This window comes from Bufo gargarizans, chromosome 1 (assembly GCF_014858855.1).
Source record: "Bufo gargarizans isolate SCDJY-AF-19 chromosome 1, ASM1485885v1, whole genome shotgun sequence".
Taxonomy (NCBI): Eukaryota; Metazoa; Chordata; class Amphibia; order Anura; family Bufonidae; genus Bufo; species Bufo gargarizans.
Genome location: NC_058080.1, coordinates 153,575,278 through 153,596,250, shown reverse-complemented (window position 1 = coordinate 153,596,250; position 20,973 = coordinate 153,575,278). Strand labels below are relative to the sequence as shown.

The 20,973-nt window shown below is 40.0% G+C and overlaps 1 protein-coding gene across 6 annotated transcripts in view; it reads left to right on the top strand.

Moving 5' to 3' along the window:
* FAT1 (FAT atypical cadherin 1) overlaps positions 1 to 20,973 on the top strand; it is a 241,129-nt gene that overhangs the window by 137,788 nt on the left and 82,368 nt on the right. For all 6 annotated transcript variants that reach the window (XM_044299767.1, XM_044299794.1, XM_044299760.1 and 3 more), the window contains exons 4-6: positions 13,866 to 13,927; positions 17,750 to 18,079; positions 19,104 to 19,314. In XM_044299767.1, coding sequence (XP_044155702.1) covers positions 13,866 to 13,927; positions 17,750 to 18,079; positions 19,104 to 19,314 — 603 coding nt within the window. The remainder of the gene's footprint in view (positions 1 to 13,865; positions 13,928 to 17,749; positions 18,080 to 19,103; positions 19,315 to 20,973) is intronic.

Below are 20,973 nucleotides of genomic sequence, written 5' to 3'. Positions count from 1 at the left end.
TCAGGGTATTCCTGTGAATGTGACAAGCTAGCCTCAGTGTTAGGCTTCTTGCACATGACCGTATGTATTTTGCGGGCTGCAAAAAATGGATCCGAAAAAAACCGGATGACATCCATGTGCATTTCTTATTTTGCGAAACGGAACAGCTGGCTCCTAATAGAACAGTCCTATCCTTGTCCATAATGCGGACAATAATAGGACATGTTCTATTTTTTTTGCGGAACGGAAATACGGAAATGAAATACACACAGAGTACCTTCTGATTGTTTTGCGGACCCATTGAAATGAATGGTTCCATATATGATCCACAAAAAAACCTGAACGGATACGGAATGAAAATACGTTTGTGTGCAAGAGGGCAAAGGTTGGGGGCTGCACAGAACGGAAACACGGGGGCTGGAGTTTGGTCAGTCCTGCATGAATGGGTCGAATATTACGGTAGAAGTCATGTTGCTATGCTTGGAGAAGTAGTCACTTTCCACCACATCAGTGCTCTCTAAGCATATGCAGAAGGCAATACCAGGCTAGAAGAAGCTTGAATGCCATGATCACACAATTGCTGGATCAGGAAAAAGCTTTTAGGTCCAATTTAAATAATTTATGGAGAACTGGAATCTATATATCACAATGCACTGAGTGGAGAAGATTGTATTCTGCTGTAGTTCTTAGCGGCCTGTATTGAATGTGAGTTCTATGTGCATATTAATAGGCTGCACTTTTATTGTGTTTAAATGGTATCCACATGCTGAATGTGATTCACTCTGAAATGGCTTAACAAGGGTACATTCTGTGCGAACACGTCGGAAATAGGTAGAAATGAACCGAATGTAGGCCGAATATATGCAGCGATATGCTGGACTATAGGTTCTGCAAAATACAGATGAACAATTGTGCACTTTGAGAAAAAGAGGAAAACAAGATGAAATCAACCAGGCAGGATGAATAAACAGGGTATGGTAGGTGGAATATACCTGTATATACTGTATGTCATTAGACTCCTTTCCTGCAGTACATCAGCATTTGACATATCAGCACAGTGAAAGGCAAAGATGTCAGCATCAATGTAAAAACATCAGCATATACTTCATGTAGTGGGTCAATGCCATGTGGTGGAGCGTGTCTGTATATACTGCCTGTGCCATTTCTACAGATTGCGTTTTTCAGATTTGGTTTTACGTTAAACAACATGTTTCAGTTAATAAGTTAGATCTTATCACACAGCACATGTGTTCTGTGAAGTTTGTGTGTTGCATGTTTCCAGCATGAGTGGGGTGCGTGCAATTTATAAGAGTACATTTATGCATTTTTAAAATAAGTAATATTTTTTAGCCTTATTATTTTATGTATAAATGGCATGTTATTATTTTGTGTTAGAGTTGAAGGCAAAAGTTCCCATAGACATTTCTTGGGAAGAAAGAAATAGCAGTTAGCAGTTGGTCAGCACATCCCAGTGCGTAGGTACACGTCACCATGGCTGAAAGCACAAAAGCAAAAACAAATAATACAACAGTACTCTGAAAACACAAATAATAAAGTAAATATGATAGTGCCTACCAATGCTATGTTATAAATGTGAGCTTCATGGCAAATATATGTTGTACAACATTATTTGTGCCTGTCCGCCAACAACAAGGCAATCTCTTTAGGACAGGAACCAACACTAAATATTACATTCACTGGTGCCATACCAGCCTCTATTACATTCAGGGAATGCAGGTTTCACGTGCATGCTGAGCCCACACTTTATGATGCCACTTTTGGTGCCACAATGGCCTCCATTAAATTTAGGAAATGCAGGTTTCACATGCATGCTGAGCCCACTCTATATTTCACCTCTTCTGGTGCAAACTGCCTCTAATAAATGCAGGGAGAGCAGGATATAGCATTTGGAGAGGTAAAATACAAAAAATTTACATACTGATGCAACATGGACAAAATCAATGGACAAACGTAGCACAGTCAGAGAGAAGAAAAATCATAAAGTTCTAGCAGACAGAACACGGACAAGTTTTTTAGGCTCCACCCACACCGTAGGACCACATGGGATCACCATGTGCCCAAGCCTGAAGAAGGGAACCACCCGGGCCTGAAACGTTGCACTACTATATACCACTGGTGTTGAAACTAATGGAATAAAACAAGAATTTTGAAAATACGTAATTTGGTGTACTGTCTATATACATTTCCACGAGTTATAGGCTTCACCATTGCCTTCTGAAGTCTGGCACTGAACATGCAGGAGAAAATAATCATTTGTGTCTTTAAATGTATTTGTTACACAAAATAGACCCCATTTACTTTTCGAGATAACTTTTCTTAGAAAAGGGAAATCAGCGTGCCCAGTCAGGTGGATTTATTAAGGAAATGTTCTTTATTCGCCTGAACATTGCCAATAACGTCTAGTCACACAAGAGAAATGTGCTCTTAGCGTTGATTTTCAAATTGACTTTTTCTTAAAGGACATTGACTGGGTGTGACTGCATTGTCAGTAAAACTTTTTCTTCCTTTTCAAATCGGTAAACTGCAGTAGTTTTCTCATTTAAAGATTTTTGGTTTGTCTAGATCTTTTGTTTCACGTTTAGTGCTTTGTATTTTCTGTGCTATTAGCCTAAGAAATTCTTAGCAAAACCGAAAGAAAGCAAAACACAGTAGACAAGCGCAGTTACTTCTTCAATGATTTGTTTAAACCTCATATCCTCCTGACACACAGAATAAATTTACAGTGCTGCAGCCAGCTGATCGGCAGGGGTGCCGGGAGATGGACCCCCACCGATCAGAGATTGATGATCTATCCTGAGGAGGCCATCGATATTAAACCTCTTTAATAATTGAACTATCTATTTTTGTGATATGCCATTGCAGTAAATTTCCATTATATCACAAACTGTGCAAATATATATATTTTAGGTATTATGACGCACCTATTATATGTGCCAGCAGCCAGATTTTGCCAATGGCATACGTCATATAAGTGACTGCCAGGTTATGCCAATTAAATATGTAATAGAGATATCAAAAGACAGCAAGAAATGATGTCATTGCAGTTCTCCATATTTAAACTGTGACCATATGGAGGAGCAGCATTGTCACCATGTTATCTGCTTCCTGCTCCATAACAAGTGTTGGCAGTAAAAATCTCATATAACTGATATTAATAGATAACGCATATTTTACAATTGTGCAGGACCATGGATAAATTATCATTCTGTCAGATGAAATAGACTTACAGAGTCTATTCGGAGATGGCTCTCTGGCACCATTTCTCAAGAATTTGTCCTATGTCACTTTATCATTATGATGTACTTATTGATTCATTAATTGGTAACGGCTTTTGGCTTTAAAGGGAACCTGTCATCACCTTTATGCTGTCCATACTAAAGGCAGAATAAAGTAGAGACAGGTGAGTTGATTTCGGCGGTCTGTCATTTATAAGTTAAAAGTAAGAGGTTGCCAAGAACCAACTTCACAATCATTGCAGACTGGGCCTGGAAAAGAGTCCCGGCCACCTGAGAAGAGTCATGGTTATTCATGAATTCCTGCTCTCCTGCCCACCTGCTGATGACTGACAGGCTTCTACCTAGTTTTCTCGCCTTCTCTCTAGGAGAGAACTGCCAATCATCAGCAGATGGGTGAGAGAGCAGGAGATTATGTATAACCAGGACTCTTCTCAGGTAGATTTGACTCTTTTCCAGGCCTGGGCTGCAATGATTATGATGCTGGTTCTCAGCAACCACTTACTATTAGCTGATGTGTGACACACCGCTGACATCAGCATTTCTGTCACTAATTTATACTGCCCTCAGTGAGATAAGCATAACGCTGATGACAGGTTCTCTTTAATGTAATGTCTGTTCCTTTTATGTGTCTCCTCTTCCTTCTCTCTTCCTTTCGCTCTTATAATTCCAATTTTCACCTGCCATGCCTCTTCCTGTAATAGCATGGAGATGCCTTGTGTTTGGTGTTGGATAACACAAGTAAAAATTGCACTTAAAGGGGTTACCCTGCAAAGTTAAAACAGTTTTTGCTCACATATCTGTTTTTACTGGACTTTCTTTCCTTTCTGTGACTGGGTAGTAGTTCAGCAAGGTCCTACATCTCCCAGGATTGGTTGTAATTAGCTCTTGTTAAACCCTTGTTAAAATAGTCCCTCAATTATAGCCCTAGAAGTAAATACGGTCTGTAATGCCCCCAGAATTTCCTTCTCCACTGTCTAGAATAGAGTTCAGCAAATAGAATCCAACTAAGTGGAATTCGAACCGAATTTCACGATAAATTTGATTCGTAACTAAACTGATTTTCCTCGTGCTTCATGGTAGATTTAACCTGAAATAATGTTAAAAACTAAAAATATCATACTTACCTCATCCATTTGTTCACGACGGGACAACTGGCTGGTGTGATGACGTTATCTTGGGCTGCACAAAATTTTGCGTCAGATCTTCAAGCAAGATGGTGGCGGCTGTCCTGTCACGAGCAAATGGAGGAGGTAAGTATGATTTCATATTTTTTCTACAAATTTTACACAGTTTTTACTCTCAGATGCATGTATGAACATGGCATCTGAGGGGTACAGTGATAAGGATCGGCGCTATCGCAGCTCCTTGTCATTGCACCCACTACTTACAAAAAATGTGAATTGTGACAAACTAATTTGTCAGCAATTTTTTTTTATTCAGCTAATTGAATTTTCAAAAACTTCGCTCATCTCTAGTCTAGAGCAAGGTATAACAATATAGTGGTATGAATTTAGAAGTAGAGATGAATAAGTGAAAGGTTAGATCCCTATGCCAGACCTGAGGGAAGGAGGCAGGGAAGCTACTGAGCATGATCGTCCACTGCTGAATGCAGGAGAAAGTGGACCAGATGCATAGACAGCAGGCGGCGCTATCAGAGAGGAAAATATCAAGCAGTTTTAAAACCTTGCGGTATTTTTATTTCTGTACATGTGCTGTATATTGCAATGCTACTTCATTCAAAATACCCTATTCTTTGCACATGGGAAAATTCATTTAATCAATAGTTTAATGAAACAATGGGAATCCATACTACAAATAAAATCTCTGGCTTGTCACGTTTTTCATTTTATGATATTTTTATGTGGTGGTAAGTGTTAGGTTGGGGTATCTGTGGGTATCGAGAGAAGAATTACCACCTGGTCTCCATTAAAGAGAATTTATAAACCTAGCCTCACTCAGTCTGTCCTAAAGGAGCCCAGATATTAACAGCATACACTTGGCCATTTCCAAATCTCCGATTTCATCCAAGCCGAAAACCAATTACAAGCAGACGCTGTTTATTCTGAGGCCAGGTTATATCCATACATAATTGCATTTCTCATTACTATGGATTGGATGAAGTGTATATTCTAGCCTGTAATCAAATATTTAGAAAATGAGAGAAGGAAAATGAAAAGTGTTTTCTTGCTGTTTTTAATACCAGATGCTGTATTATCACACACGGCCTAATTCTGCATTTATTTAACAAAGTAGGTCTTAAATATTCAGATTAACAAAGGTCATGCCGCCACATTTCAGGCAGCGGGTTGCAGCGTTTTGATGCCTGGTTGGGAGAGGAAAATTCTCTGGTTGAAATGATTTTGTTTTCTTTAGTAAATCTCAAAAATGTAAAGCAAAGTAAAGGAGAAAAACGGGGAAGATGATTTAATGCAGATTGCCTGCAGATTATGTTGTCTTGTCCTGCTGATTTTTATTTACTCGTTTATTTCAGTTTAAGATTTAGGAGTTTAATTCAGATGCTGTCGGGTGGCAGATCTATTGCTTTTTAAAAGCCGTACATGCACGACTAGACCAGAGTCCTCGGAACAAATCACTGTTCCTACAGCACAGATATTGTCGTTTTTAACCTTTGATTTGCTTTTGGTAGGGAGACTTTTGTTATAGGTTTTGTTTGTTTGTCTACTCTCTTGTTTTTACACTTGTGGTTAGTTTATAGTCTGTACAGGTTCCTGCAATATCTTTTTGTCTTTTAATTCCCTCTGCAGAGTCAGAGCACAGGTCCACTACTTGCTCTCTCGGAATCGTTAAAATGATTAATGCCTACAGGGTGAGCTAACTTTAAGTTTGTCTTGCTTGTTAACTGTTCTTTCCCAGGATCCACCTCCATTCCTTTTTTCCTTAGCATGGGAATCAGGGGATTCCCAGGGCTGAACTGCCTTATTGGCAGGATTGAGCATTTTTTTCATTCTACTGTAGTTGAGCAGTAAAAAATAACAAATGACTAATATGTTCTTCAGTTATGTCAGCACATCATCTCGTTATACTCGGAATATAAACACCTCGTGGCCTGGAAGAAAAGGGGGTAAGGTAGAAGAGGCTTTCCAGTACTTTTTCATAAATTTGAAGCCCAGCTTGCTGTACCTGTTGGGAAAAAAAAACATACTAACCTGTTCCTCTCCTTCTGTCCCAGACCCTTGGGTCCCTGGCTTTCTTCTGCTTTCATCCTTTAAAATTCTAGACATACAGGGTCAGATGTGCCTCTGCAGCCAATGACTAGCCTCAGAGGTTATGTACCCCCAAGCACCACATCAGTAAAGGGTCATGTGCCACTTGGGATCACATCACCTTGAGGCCAGTCCAGATTGGTGCACTCAATCTGCCAGTTTACAGAATGGGGACAGAAAGAACAGTGCCTATGAGCAGGTAATTGTGGATTTTTCTGGGCTTCAAGTTTTAAAGTGGAAAAAGCTAGAAACTCCTTTAAGATCCCTCCACCCGAACAAATCAGGGTAATTATAGTAAGCAAGCAATCTCTATAAAGTAGAATTTGGAAGCAAAATTATGTACTTGAAATATGTGGAATATGGATTAGTTATAATTGTGGAGGACTGCATACAATCAAGGGGGTTCTGACCAGTAGGCCATTTGGGCTCTCTTCAGTCAACATGGACCTTTAGTCAGTTACAATACACAATCAACTTTAAAGGGATTCTCCATGGCCTTAAAAATTGATCGCTTTTTCTTGGGATAGGCCATCAGGGTTTTGTGAATAGGAATCTGGCACCTGAGATCAGCACAATAAAGCACAATAAATGGTGGCGGGTTCTCTTTAACTGTTTACACAGGCACAGCAGCTGATCCATACAGGTGGCCATACCTGGTACTGCAATTAAGACCCAGTCAAGGGAAAGAGACTAGCTGCAGTACCAATCACATCCCTCACATACAAGTCATTGTGGCTATGTAAACATTGAAGAGAGCCTGTAATTGTGCTCTTTCAGCAGAGATTCTTGAGAGTAAAGTAAACCAAGATTGATTAAACCTATTTAAAGTGGGCATACACATTAGTATAAAGTTGATCAACATGGACAATTTGAATCTAAGTGGTTGTACTTCAGCAAACAATCATTTTGCCAAATGACAGACCACCATCATAATGTTTGAAATATTTGCCCAATAGTTGGATGAAGTGGATGAAAGATCATCATTTAAAAGAAAGACCGTTCGTCCATCACCTAGTTTCACTGAACATGTATTTCCAGTTTGAGGGGCGGTAGCATAATCTGTATGACTGTTTCTGTCAATTCTGTTAACCAGATGATTATTTGTTCAGTGATGGTTCAACCATCAACCTACTTCTATTTATTGTGTATGGACACCTTCTCCAATGTTACCCAAACCAACCAAGTATACCCTTGGTAAAATTCTGGTTGGTAAGTTGCCACCACTGCTAATAACTCCTTGTCATCTAGACCTAGTTGAGATGTGTGTGGTATTGTTGTTCAAGGGCACATCTTCATACAACCTGGAGCCATAGCTAATAGTGTTGGTCGAGCTCCAAAGTGCTTGGGTGCTCGAGTAGAACACCTCGGGATGTTTGGGTGCTCTACAGAACACCCGAGCACAATGGAAGTCAATGGGAGAAGCTGAGCATTAAACCAGGCACCCCCATGCCCTGAAGAGGGGAGGGTGTCTGGTTCACAGGAAAAGGTCAGAAATTGATGAAAACACCAGTGAAATGGTTCAGGAACAGCATGGTGAGGATGTCTGGATGCATTTTGGACTCCCAAGTCGCTGCTGGGAACAATGTTGTCCGAGTAGTACGCAACTTTTACAGACTGACAATAATACGCACAAACCAAAGATAAAATCGATTTTAGAGGAAAGGAAAAATTGTTAGGTAACATTCTTTCCTGTATATTTACTTGTATATAAAGTGCAAGTGCTGACAAAAATTACAAGGAAGAGGCACTCCGATACAACCTGTATATCACATAAAGGAGGGCCTCATTCACATTGTGGTACAATTGTTCAGGTAGTGGGACTCCTACACTCATAAAGCCTTTGCACTAAGTGAAAGGGCTGCCTAAAATTACAACGAACGGCACTACAATACACCCTTTATTACACATAAAGGAGGGCATACTACACACCCTTGAAAAATTATGATTGATGGCCTGCTGGTAACCCTCAAAAACTATTAGCAGCAAGGGCCTGCTGATCTGACCATCTAAAACATTCGGGGTGAGGGCCTGTTGCTGATGTGAACATCTAAAACATTTGGGGTGAGGGTCTGATGCTGAGCTGACCCTCTAAAACATTAGGGGTGAGTGCCTGCTGCTGATCAGACCTTCCCAATAACTGCGATGGTCAGGGCACGGGTGATGTTATAGGTTACATGCTGGTGTAAGGCTGGGACTGCACACCGTGAAAAATATTGGCGGCTGGGGACACAGTACCGCGGGACAGCTGCCGCTATCAGGCTGCAGAAAGCCTCAGTGTCCACAAGCCTAAATGGCAACATTTCCAGCTTTCGTTCAAAGGCCTGGGGTATATATATCTGTAAGCTGCGCTGGGAAACAGAAGTGGATGTGCTAGCTGATGATGCTTGCAAAGGTCCAGGTGCATGGCGGGAAGCATCCCAGCCTGTGTCTTGGACAGGGGATTGGCCAGCACGTAACACAGGGGAAGAGGAGGCAGTGGTGTGAACAGCAGACATTGATTGTGGACCCAGGCGTTCGGGTGCTTTGATGTCATGTGGCAGATCATGCTGGTGGTGGTGAGGTTGCTAGTGTTCATTCTCCTGCTCATTTTGGTACGGCACAGAACGCAAGTGACAATTCTGACTGCAGAACACCTACCCCTTGGCAAGGGAGATTTCCGAAAGGGGGTGCTCCAGGGAACAGTTGCGGGCCTGTTTGGTGTGGCCTACCTTCTCCTTTTTGCCACCCCACTGCCTCTTCCAGCCTGTTGCTGTGCTGCGGATCCCTCCCCCTCTGTACTGCTGTCCTCGCTCGGCTTGCCACCTTCCCAGGTTGGGTCAGTGACTTCATCGTCCAGCACCTTCTCTTCCACTTCTTCACTCTGGTCATCCTCCTAATTTTTTGACCTAACAGCAACCTCAGTTATTGACAACTGTGTCTCATCCTCTTTATGAACCTCTTTAGACACTAATTGCGATTGACTTATTGGCAACTGTGTCTCATCATCGTCATCCACCTCTTGAAACACTAATTGCCGTATCCCAACATCATCTTCTTCTGACTGTGGATGCTCCAGAGTTTGAGAATCAGGGCACAAGATCTCCTAATGTCCTTCTTCAAGCGGGCTTGATGAGAGGCCCAAATTAAGGAATGGTGATGAAAACAGCTCCTCGGAATATCCGAGTGTGGGATCACTTGTTTTCCAAGACTCTCTATGGTGTCTGGAAAGAGTATCAGGTTGAGGATTCTGTTGACTCTTGGCTACTGAGACTGGACTTTGTGGAAGACAGGGTGTTGCTTAACCGACTGGAAGCAATATCTTCTGCAATCCAACCGACCACCTGGTCGCACTGGTCTAACTTCGATTGTGGCGCCCTGCAAACTGGGACATGAAGCTAGGTATCGTGGATGAGTGTGTTTCTTGTGCTCTGGCAGCAGGCACAGTTTTACTGTGCCTAGGGCCATGGCCTCTGCATGCACTATCAGCAGCACGGCCACTTCCCCGTCCCTTACTGCTCGCCTTGCTCATATTAAATGGTATATATGCTTGTAAGTATGTCACACGTATAGTAGCGCAGGTTTTGTAAGTGTACACACGTTAAACAGGAGGTATAGCGCAAGAAATGTCGCTGTCACCACCGCCTAATAAAAACTTAGGAAGAACTTTAGGATGCACACGCGTTAAACAGGAGATGTAGCTCAGGTAATGTCTCTGCCCCCAGCAGCAAAAAAATTTGACTGAATGTCAATGATATTTCGGATACGCAAACGTTATACAATAGATGTAGCGCCGGTAATGTAACTGTCCACAGCGGACACCATCTATGGAAAAAGTACACTGGATCTCACAGATAGTTTTAGGCTGTGCAGATGTTACACAGGAGATGTAGCGCAGATAATGTCGCTGTCTTTGCAAGCTATTTAGCGCAGGTTGCATTAAAAATGTATATTGCTGCCAGATACAACTATAGCCCTTAAAAGGACTTTTGGGTCTCTAACAAGTTTTAGCTATTTAGCGCAAGTTGCGCTAAAAATAGATATTGCTGCCACACACAACAATAGTCCTTAAAATGACTTTTGGGTCTATAACAAGTATAAAAGCTAAAATATTCCTATTTCAATCCCTACACTATCTCTCCTTTTTGCTCTGTAGCTCTCCCTGACTAAGACTGAGCCGAACACGTGTCATCGGGTGCTATATAGCACCCGATGACGCGTTCCAACCAGCCAATCACTGTAATGCCAGTAGCTAACATGAATATGGCATTACAATGAATGGCAGTACTTACCTGCATCTTTATTGGCTGTGTAGCAGCCAACAAACGTGCGGGGAGGAGACTCGAGCATGGCTGGCGCTCAAGCACATGCGGTATTCGGCCGATCACCGCGATGTGCCGAGCATCGCGATGCTCGAGTAAAATTAGTGTTCGGCCGAGCATGCTCGACCAACACTAATAGCTAATGAGTTGATTCATAAAAGGTATTTTCTGCTGTATTAAGTGTTGCATTAAAAATGAACTTGTCATTTCGGAGGTAGCAATAATTGGGTGCCAAAAGTTTTACTATCAAGTAAATTGGCTGAGATGTAATCTGAATGTTCACTACAGCAGGTGGTGAATGGAATATAGATTAGCTCCACACAATCTCTCTCTCTCTGATGTGTTCTCTGCCGTTCTTTCTACAATGTGATTGTTATGATTCATGCCATCCTTGGCGTGTTGGCAGCGTTGAGTTGTTATGAAAGCCGTCATGGTTTGGCCATCCAAATTGCTTTACTGAAGGATTTTATAGATATTTAGTTCAAGAGGAGGAATTAATGTTTCAGCTGTCTTTAAAATCCAGAGTTCAAATTAATTCTCAGTGATATGTCCCCAAGAGGTAAACACCGCATTTAGAATTTGCTTGTTCAATCTAATGTACACAGCGTTCTGTGTCAGCTCTAATGGGAAACACGCCGTGTCTATAGAAAGCCCATTTGGTGACATAAGAGTTGTTAAAATAATTCTCTGTGACATGTAGTTCTACCAGGTTGGCCTTCTTTGTCCTTGATACGGTGATAGATTTTAGTCCGCTGAATGCTATCTATGTTACATTGCAAAGTTTCATTCATTGTATTGATGTTCAATTAATCTGGCAAAATAACGTTGGTAGATACAACACATGGAAGCAGGGCCAGGCTTCCACATTGAAAACCAGCCAACGCTAGCTGTTAACATGCAAATGAAATGCAGTAGGAGAAAACGTCAGCAGCGTACGTCTTGTTCCACTATGCCCAATGTATATGGAAATCGATTTCCGCTTCACCTCATATAATTGAAAGTTAAGCCCATGATTCAGTCTATTGAAACAAATATATTTATCAAAATGACATTTCTTTTAAAATGCAAGTTTGCATGTAAACAGCAAATTGCTGATAGATCCAGAGATTATGGGGTTTAATGTAAAAGCAGTTTCTCTGGCTTTTAGTGTGTCATAAACCTACAGCACAGTGCTCCTGATAATACAGGAACATGCATGGCTGGTAGTGCATATTATTTGGGAGATTAGTCTTCAGTGGATGAATGCATATGTTCAGCTTTAAATTCTACACATTTTGAGTCGGTTGTAAGCTATAACTAGGGTGCTTTATTCAGCAGCCACATACTGTATGCTTTATCTGGGAAATCACATTGATCTGTGTACATACAACCAGGGAAATGTAGATTTCTTCAATGTATTTCATTAGATTCTACATTTTAGATGTAAAAGGAGTTTTATGAAACAGGAGTCAGTTTTTATTTTCTCCCAAAAAGTTCCACCTTTGTCCATAGGCCAAAAGTTGGTGCCCAATACAGAAAACCAATCTTAATTTATCCAATTTGGGAATTTAAAGGGGTGAAGGGAGTTTTCTAGTTTCTAGATATGAATGACCTGCCCTCAAGACAGATCATCAATATTAGATCACCTACTGATCAGCTGGTTTTGGTGAAGGAAACTATACAGTGGCTGGAGCCAGAAGCAGAAAGCCCTGTCTACTGTGTAGTGTCAGTTTGCTCTAGTGCAGATTCCATTTACTTGTCATCAAGATCTAGAAACCGGAAACCCCTTTAATAGAGGGAGCGTTGAGGTCCTCTGTTCATGCCCCAAATGAAAAGTAGTAATAAAGATCATCTCTTGCTTTGGAGGACTTCTCCTATCATGCTTTATGCAGACAATCAATAGATTTCAATGTTCCCAGTATAATATCTAGTTTCCTCATTGGTGGTGCCGGAGAGAATTGAACACTAAATGGTGTATTAGATGGGCAGTTTTTCTGCCTGAGGAACGCTAACTAGTATTCATAGTAAAGCTCGTTAGCGATCATCTGGCAATCTAATACTACCACTGATTGCATGATGAACGAACATGCTGAAAGATCAGGATTCGTCGACAGCAGATCGTGCTGTTTTAGGCTACTTTCACACTAGCGTTCAGAGCGGATCCATTCTGAACGGATCCGCTCATATAATGCAGATGGTGGCTCCGTTCAGAACGGATCCGTCTGCATTATATTGTCAAAAAATGTCTAATGTGAAATGTCTAAGTGTGAAATTAGCCTGAACGGATCCGTCCAGACTTTTACATTGAAAGTCAATGGGGGACGGATCCGTTTGAAGATTGAGCCATATTGTGTCATCTTCTAACGGATCCGTCCCCATTGACTTACATTGTAAGTCTGGACAGATCCGCACGCCTCCGCACGGCCAGGCGGACATCCGAACGCTGCAAGCAGCGTTCAGGTGTCCGCCTGCTGAGCGGAGCGGAGGCTGAACGCCGCCAGACTGATGCAGTCTGAGCGGATCCGCGTCCACTCAGAATGCATTAGGGCTGGACGGAAGCGTTCGGGTCCGCTTGTGAGCCCCTTCAAACGGAGCTCACAAGCGGACAGCCGAACGCTAGTGTGAAAGTAGCCTAATTATGATCTGCTGTCAGCAAACCACTGTAGAGCATGGGGCGGGCAATACCATAGCCATCACACCTCCCCATGTTGCTGGGGAAATCTCTGCATGTAATAGCAGCGGTCTCCTCAGCAAGCAAGCAGCGCTTCCCTCCCGGCAATCATCTGTGTGATTGGGGTGTCTAATACACCCTTTACTGCTGGATTCCCCCACAGATTATAGTTGAACGTGGGGTCTCATCAGAAGGACATTTTGTGATCAGCTTGTTGTCAACTGATTCTTCCTAAAAGTAGGGTTTGCCCAAGGCACAATATCAGATACAACCCATGGGCAAGAGTGGCGATGATTTTGTACAACTCATACAACTCCTGTTAAACAAATGTGAGTTCCTCAAGCATGTCACACACAGCTTATTTATATGTGCCGGATTTGATTTAGTGATTTGAATGTTTAATGTCCCACTTTTTTTTACCAGACTATAACAATCATATTTTTTTTATCTCATTAAGGTTTAATAACAACAACCTCAAGAAAGCTAGACCGGGAACAGCAGTCCGAACATATACTTGAGGTATGTTGTCTTCTTTATGAATAGAATGAGGTCAATATAGAGTTTCATTTCATGTAGAAATGATCATTGGTTTAAATTAAATAAGATGTCCCATAGGTGACTACCCCCACCACCACCACCACCGTTCCTCTTCATTGTACAGACGCAATTAGGATAGACCAATGGTCATGTATCCAGAAAGATTACAGTGCTTGGCTGGCTCCACAAACATTGTGTGGAGCCACAGCCTGGTGCATGCATGACCATGTAGAGTCCTCCTCACTGTAGTTATGAGCCCAGGGACTAAGCTTGTTGCTTAGTTCTTTTGTAAGTGGTGAATAACCTGTAGTAATATTTCATCCCTGATCTCTTGCATAGGCAATATGTCAGTGGACCAAGATTTCAAATACAAATCCTTAAAGCCAATACTTAATGAATGAAGAAATTCTAACCTTATCACAGTGAGCCATAGATATGCCCTCTTGGTGATCCACTGGGGGTTATATTAAAACAATCTATTTTACTGTATAGTGGAGTATGACTCTTGTTTAATATGTATTTTATTTTTTTATTTTTTTGAGAGTAAAAAATGTTGCATCATCAGATGTAGGGTCATGGATATATTTTCTTCTGCCCACCATTGCTTATAGGAGACAATAAAACTGCAATACAGCATTTCATGAAGGCACACAGAGAGGTACATAGCAACCCATAGCAACCAATCAGATTCCATATTTCATTTTTCAGAGCTTTTTTGGAAAATAAAAGGTGAAATCTATTTGGTTGCTATTGGCAAGTAAGCCAGTTTTCCTTTTTCCCCCCGGTTTGATAGATCTCCCCAAGAGTGTCTATGACTCTACCATGTGCTTGAGGCCTTCATGTATAAACCATTGCATGTTAGGAATAATGTCAATTTCTTAGCTTGCTGATATAGTGCCAACATAGTCTGCCCTGCTGCACAGAGATTATCACCCATACCAGTCAGTCCCTGTACCCATTCTGGTTCACAGTCTAATTTCTCTGTGACAGCCACATCCACACTAGAGCTAGTTCCATAGTATGTTTTTGGTATGTAGGTGAAAACAGAAGACGTCATTCAAATATGTCCTTATTCAGGTTTGATCTCAAAACCCTAATGCTGCAAGGCAACAGTGCCAACCACTGAGCCAGCATGTATCACAACTATGTCCTTCAACATTTGAGGCTGAGAAGATGTGCCTAGGAATAACCCTAGAATATAAAGTTGAATGTATCTTCCTGTAACGTGCAGTTCCAAAAATGAAATTGTGTATCAAAAGCAAAGGCAATAAACAAGTCTTTGCCTCTGCAGCCATTTTCACATTTCCACGTCAAGCCAGAGTTACTTTTAATAAAAGCTAAAATTGCCTGAATTTCGGTTATTGGCCTCTTCTGTTATGATCCATTTTTAATCTTTATTTACAAGGTACAGAGCTCCCATGAATCTTACAGTTAGCATGGCTCTTTTCCTGCCATGGGTTAATGTGCCGAAAAATATATCTGTGATTTGTAATTGGTCATTTTTTTCATTACTTTTATTTTATTTTCCCCCCAGCTGGTCTTTTTTGCTCCTGTCTTTTTATTGCCAGTTCAATGTTAGAGCAAAGGCAACATAAAGAACTGTTATGCAGTGTAATGCAAGCTTTAATGGTTTAATGGGCCTATTCTTATTTGTCTGCTTAATGGAGGCAAGCTTGAATATGGTTTGGGAAGCAACCCAGAAACATAGTGGTATTTAGATTGGAGGAGCTACAGCCAAGTGTTGTGTGCATCTGGCAAATTAATTTAACATTGAAATGTTGACCAGATGGGTTAGTGTTTTTTTTCCTTGTTTACAAGGAAATTTGATCCTCTATTGCACTGTGGTTTAGTGATATGAACTCCAAAATGCCGAGTGCATCCTTCCCATGACTCAATCTATTCTACCTGTATAGAAGAGTTTTAGAAATCTAAAATCTAAAACTTTAATAGATTGAATGGTATGTCAAAAATAATTAAAAATCTTGGACAAACCCCACATTATTAAAAAAAATAAAAAATGTATTGCCTCTTTTTCCAGTGCCATTCTCTGCGGCACTGACCTCTACCGCTGTTTGCAGTGGTGACTTGCAGGATAGACCGCTGATGACAGTGATTGGCTGCCGATTTTAGCAGGATCAGCTGACCATTTAATATGTAACCTCCTGACGCTCCCTTGGCGGTAGATGTCAGGGGAGACAAAGACCGGGCAGTTGGATTTAACATGCTAGATTTTTTTGTTCTCATACATAAGCCACCACCAGACTTGTTTGTCAGTGGCTTCCAACCTTCTCTCTAGTGAAAGCACATGCACATTTATGCATGTGTATGGGGGCTAGGAGGCATAGCTGTTGGTTAAGAAAGCATTTAACCAACACCTATCTAAAGATGTATGGCCAGCCTAAAGATGGCCATACACATTAGTCAAAAATGTATCAAAATGGACAATTTTAACCGAGACGATCTTTCGTCCGGTGAAATTTAACAATGGATCATTATTTTAGCTGAATGATAACAGGCCATTATAGTTTGTTGTCCATGTTTGAAATTTTCATCTAGTAGTAAGTCAAAACATATTTTGTTCAAAAAGAGGTTTTTTTCACAAAGGTTTTGTGGATGAAAGATTCTTCTTTGAAATATAATAGCCCAATGGGCCATCTTGAGTTCAAAAAGAGCCGAGATTTAAATATGTAAAATAGACAATTGTTATTGAATCTTTCCCACAAAGCTATATATCAATCTGCTCAGTTCCTCCTGCTCTATCACATGCTTCCTGCAGTTTGCATTTCATTTTATGGTGACAGGTTGTTTTTGACAACTAGTGTTCATATTGTGAAAAATACAGGAATGCCCGTTACATGGATGGAAAACTGTCCCATCTGTGGCCAACTTTACCCTCCCAGGCCAGGAGTTCCTGTTATAATCCTCTTTAGTTTCAATAAAGGTAATCTTACTGAATACAAAACACCTTTAAAAGCTGTATTTTTATTAGGACCATTATGACTTGACAAATAACACTAAGGAGTAAGAAATGTGATATATTCAAAACTGAAAATGCATAATTTCCTAATCTGTCCTGGATTTGGGTGTTGATCTGGATGTCTGCGTTTTCTAATATGTCTTTTACATCACAGTCTGAGAATGCAGATACATTTATTTTAGCAAGTACAAAGCAAATGTAATGTGAATTATTAACCCATTGCGGATGATGATGCCTTAATAAGCTCACAATATTACCATAACCATATCTGGTTAATACTGTTGAATAATGAACCTCATGACCACATAGGATTTCCCATATCAGTTCTCCGCTTTCCATCTGTCATATTATGCATTACACATTGATGTGAAGATGCTATAACCAAATGGCAAACGATTGGCAGGACTTGAGTAGTTAATGACAAAACACGAGAAGCAGCGTATGGCTTTGTTTGCCTTTTCTACAAATGAAACGATGAGACCAAGCTTCTCTCGACAAGTATCAACATTCTGTTTGCTAGCTGTGACAAATGTTCTCAGATTAAGCCTTTTTGAACAACCAATCACTTAAATCTCTACACAGATTTGTTTGCTTTTCTAGAACTGATTAAATGTTTAGCTGCATACAAGAATAATAAATTCTGTTCTTCCCTAAAGGAACATTTCAAGCTGTGCTTGTTCTTCAAGCTATGCATTAATTTAGGAAGACTTTTAAATGAACATCATCTCCAAAAAGCTTTTTTGGAAGCATTTAAGTGTAGCGTTCTCCTTACTTCATGGTTGTACAGAAGGGTGTAATACAGTTAAATCTTGTTCTTGCCTGAACAGGTGACTATCACAGACAATGGATTCCCTTCAAAGTCAACAGTTTGTCGAGTCATAGTCAAGGTTCTGGATGAGAATGACAATAAACCATCTTTTCTGCAAAAATTTTACAAGATCCAGCTTCCTGAGAAAGAAAAGATTGAACGGGAAAAAATTACCAAGAGGGATCCCATCTACAGAGTAATTGCTGTAGATAAGGATGATGGTCCAAATGCAGAAATCTCTTATAGCATTGAGGATGGAGATGAGCATGGGAAATTCTTTATTGAACCTAAAACTGGAGTAGTTTCATCTAAAAAGTTCTCTGGAGCAGGAGAATATGATATTCTTACGGTAAGTTTAATTTTGTCTTTTGATGTTATAAGTTTATTAAAAAAAGACTCAAATATCAACATAATACATCATACAGTGAGACCTCTTTGAGACAATCACCTAGAATTGCATTGATAAATGGTTTTCTGGGGTGTTGGAGGGAGTCTTCTGAAAGAAAATGACCATTATGAACATTGTGAAACTGAAAATTTGTCATAGGAAATCTGATTTGAAAGGTGGTCTTCTAAATAGGTGGTCTTTTGGAGAAATTTTGCTATATATAATACAGTGTTATATAATGCGAAATGACTTAACCAAAGACATAATACATGATAAAGGCAAGGGAGAAAAAGAATAATCACAATGGAGGGCAGAAGCCCTTGTAAATTATATATATTTTTTTCATTTTGGCCTGGATAACTCTGGTCTATAAATTAGAGTCTATTATCTGTGGAGCAGACATATTACTATAGGTTGATTTTGTGCCAGAATAACAACATTTTTACTTAGTGTCAAATTTATGACCAGTATGCATTTAGATTGTTAAATGTATCCAAAGCTGTGATGTTCTTTTCAAAAGCAGTGAAGGGAATATTTGACACATTGCACCACAAAAATCCATATTTACGACACAGTGCACCTTAGAGCTTTATACTTTTCATTCCACCTTGGAACTGGTATATTTTTTGTCCACAAGATACAAGACAAAACAAGGTGAAAAATAGAAGTAGACAAAAAGTTGGGACAAAATTGTCTAAAAACCTTGTGTCCAGCAGGTCATGAATGCAACAAAATTGCAGTGCAGTTTGTATACTCAATATTAAATCATTTATTTGGTGCAGCAAGCATGTGCCACAAATTGTGGAGCAAATCACGTGTCTATTCTAGTATGTAATGTTAGGGAGCTATTATCGATCAGATAATAGAAGAGTTTCAGCGGGATACTAGGCACTTTGTGCATCATAAATACTAATTACATCTGGTTTATTGTTGCATTTATTGATTTGCGCACCGTTGATTTATGTGTTTTATGCTTCAACTATAGATTAAAGCTGTTGATAATGGGAGACCTCAGAAATCATCCACTACTCGACTTCATATAGAATGGATTTCCAAACCAGCACCATTAATGGAACCAATTTCCTTTGACGAAGAAGTTTACACCTTCTCTGTGATGGAGAGTGATCCTGTTGCTCATATGATTGGCATGATAACTGCACAACCTGTGGGATCTCCATTGTGGTTCGACATTACCGGTAAGTATATACAATTATTTAAGTCATGCGGAAGTAATACCTAATCTGGAAACCTGTCTGAATACTAGAATAGAACATATGTTTATAGAGCATCAGATGGGGATTCAAAGTAGAGGCTTAGAGGTGTGCCGTGATGTACAGTATGAAAAGTTCTTCAGATTATGTAGATTCATTATTCAGTGATTCAAAGACAATTTAAAGAAAAGCTATATTTAATACCTCTAGCTGATATGTATGTCGTAGGCAATGTCCTGAAATGGAGAAATCAAGTGAAGGAATTCTTAAAGTCAATACAGAAAAAAGTCAAAGGAAAGCATTTTGGTTTGTAAGGGCTTTGGTTAGATGATAGTGTATAGTGACGTTTATTTGGGGACTTTTGGAGCTTTCAGGGATGGATTTTTTTTGCAGTTTATGGAAAATAGTCTATGTTTCCAGTCCCTTCTATTTAATGGAAATTTTTCTACAAAAGAATGCTTCCGGAGAACATGTTACTGACATCTATTTTATGTTTATCTTACGTTTCATTAAAATGGAGCCCTCAAAGTAGACTAGACTGATAGCAAGGAGAGTTATTGCTAACATATTATGTTTCACATTTTTTTTTTATTCCCTAAAACATCTGACCCAGATGTGTTATTAAAGGGGTTATGCAAGGGCTGTAAAATATTGCCGCACTGAATATTAGATGTGATGCAGACAGGAAATACAAAACTTTGAGCCACTGTCATGATCAATAAGAGTTTCATAATAATAATAATAATAATAATAATAATAATAATAATAATAATAATAATAATAATACCAGTCTTAAAGCAAGTTTCATCAAAATTATAGATCTGAATAGCAGCAGTGAATTGAGAAGTAGCCACATATGCATGGCTTGGTCCTCACTTTCTCCAGGACACAGTTCTTGATAAAAGAGCTGGTCCCAGAGATGGGACCTTCACCAATGAGACATTTATGGCATATCCTATCAATTAACCAAAAATGTCCAGGTGGGACAACCCCTTTTATGTGTTCATTACTGAATCTTAGTAACATGGAAACACCACTGAATAAAGAACACATCGCCAAGTTGCTTAAAAACCAGTATCACTGACGCAGTGTGCAGGGACAATTGGCAATTATTTGGCTTTGTTACATTTCCAGCTACTGGTTGGAATTAAATACATTTTAAGTAAGTGATCATCTAAAAGCAAAAGCCAAGATTCATCATTGACATGGTAATGCTGCTCAAGGCACTGCTGTATGTGAATGAAAGCCAAGCCTGAGGGTATATATGCAGCAGTATAATGCACATTCAAGGTTACCAACGTTCTCTTTTATTGCCTTTGTGAAACAAATTTCCCAGCTAATTCACCATCCAGGACATTAGATTTTTGGATTGTTTAGTGTAGATTCCAGTGATATGTGATTTAATGGAAAGCTATGAGATGCATGGAGTTCCTAAGCTTTCTGGAAAGTATTGAATAATGGAGAGGGAAGAGCTTATAAGAGAAACCCAGGTTATAATGCTATTTTATATCATTTACTCAGTGTATTTTGTGAAAGATAGAGCCAGCTCTATGAAATTACAGGGTAATTGCACTTTTAATCTCACTCTAGATTTGTGTCCCTGATTAAGGGACGCGTGAAGCCGACGGCCAGGTGACTGCTGCT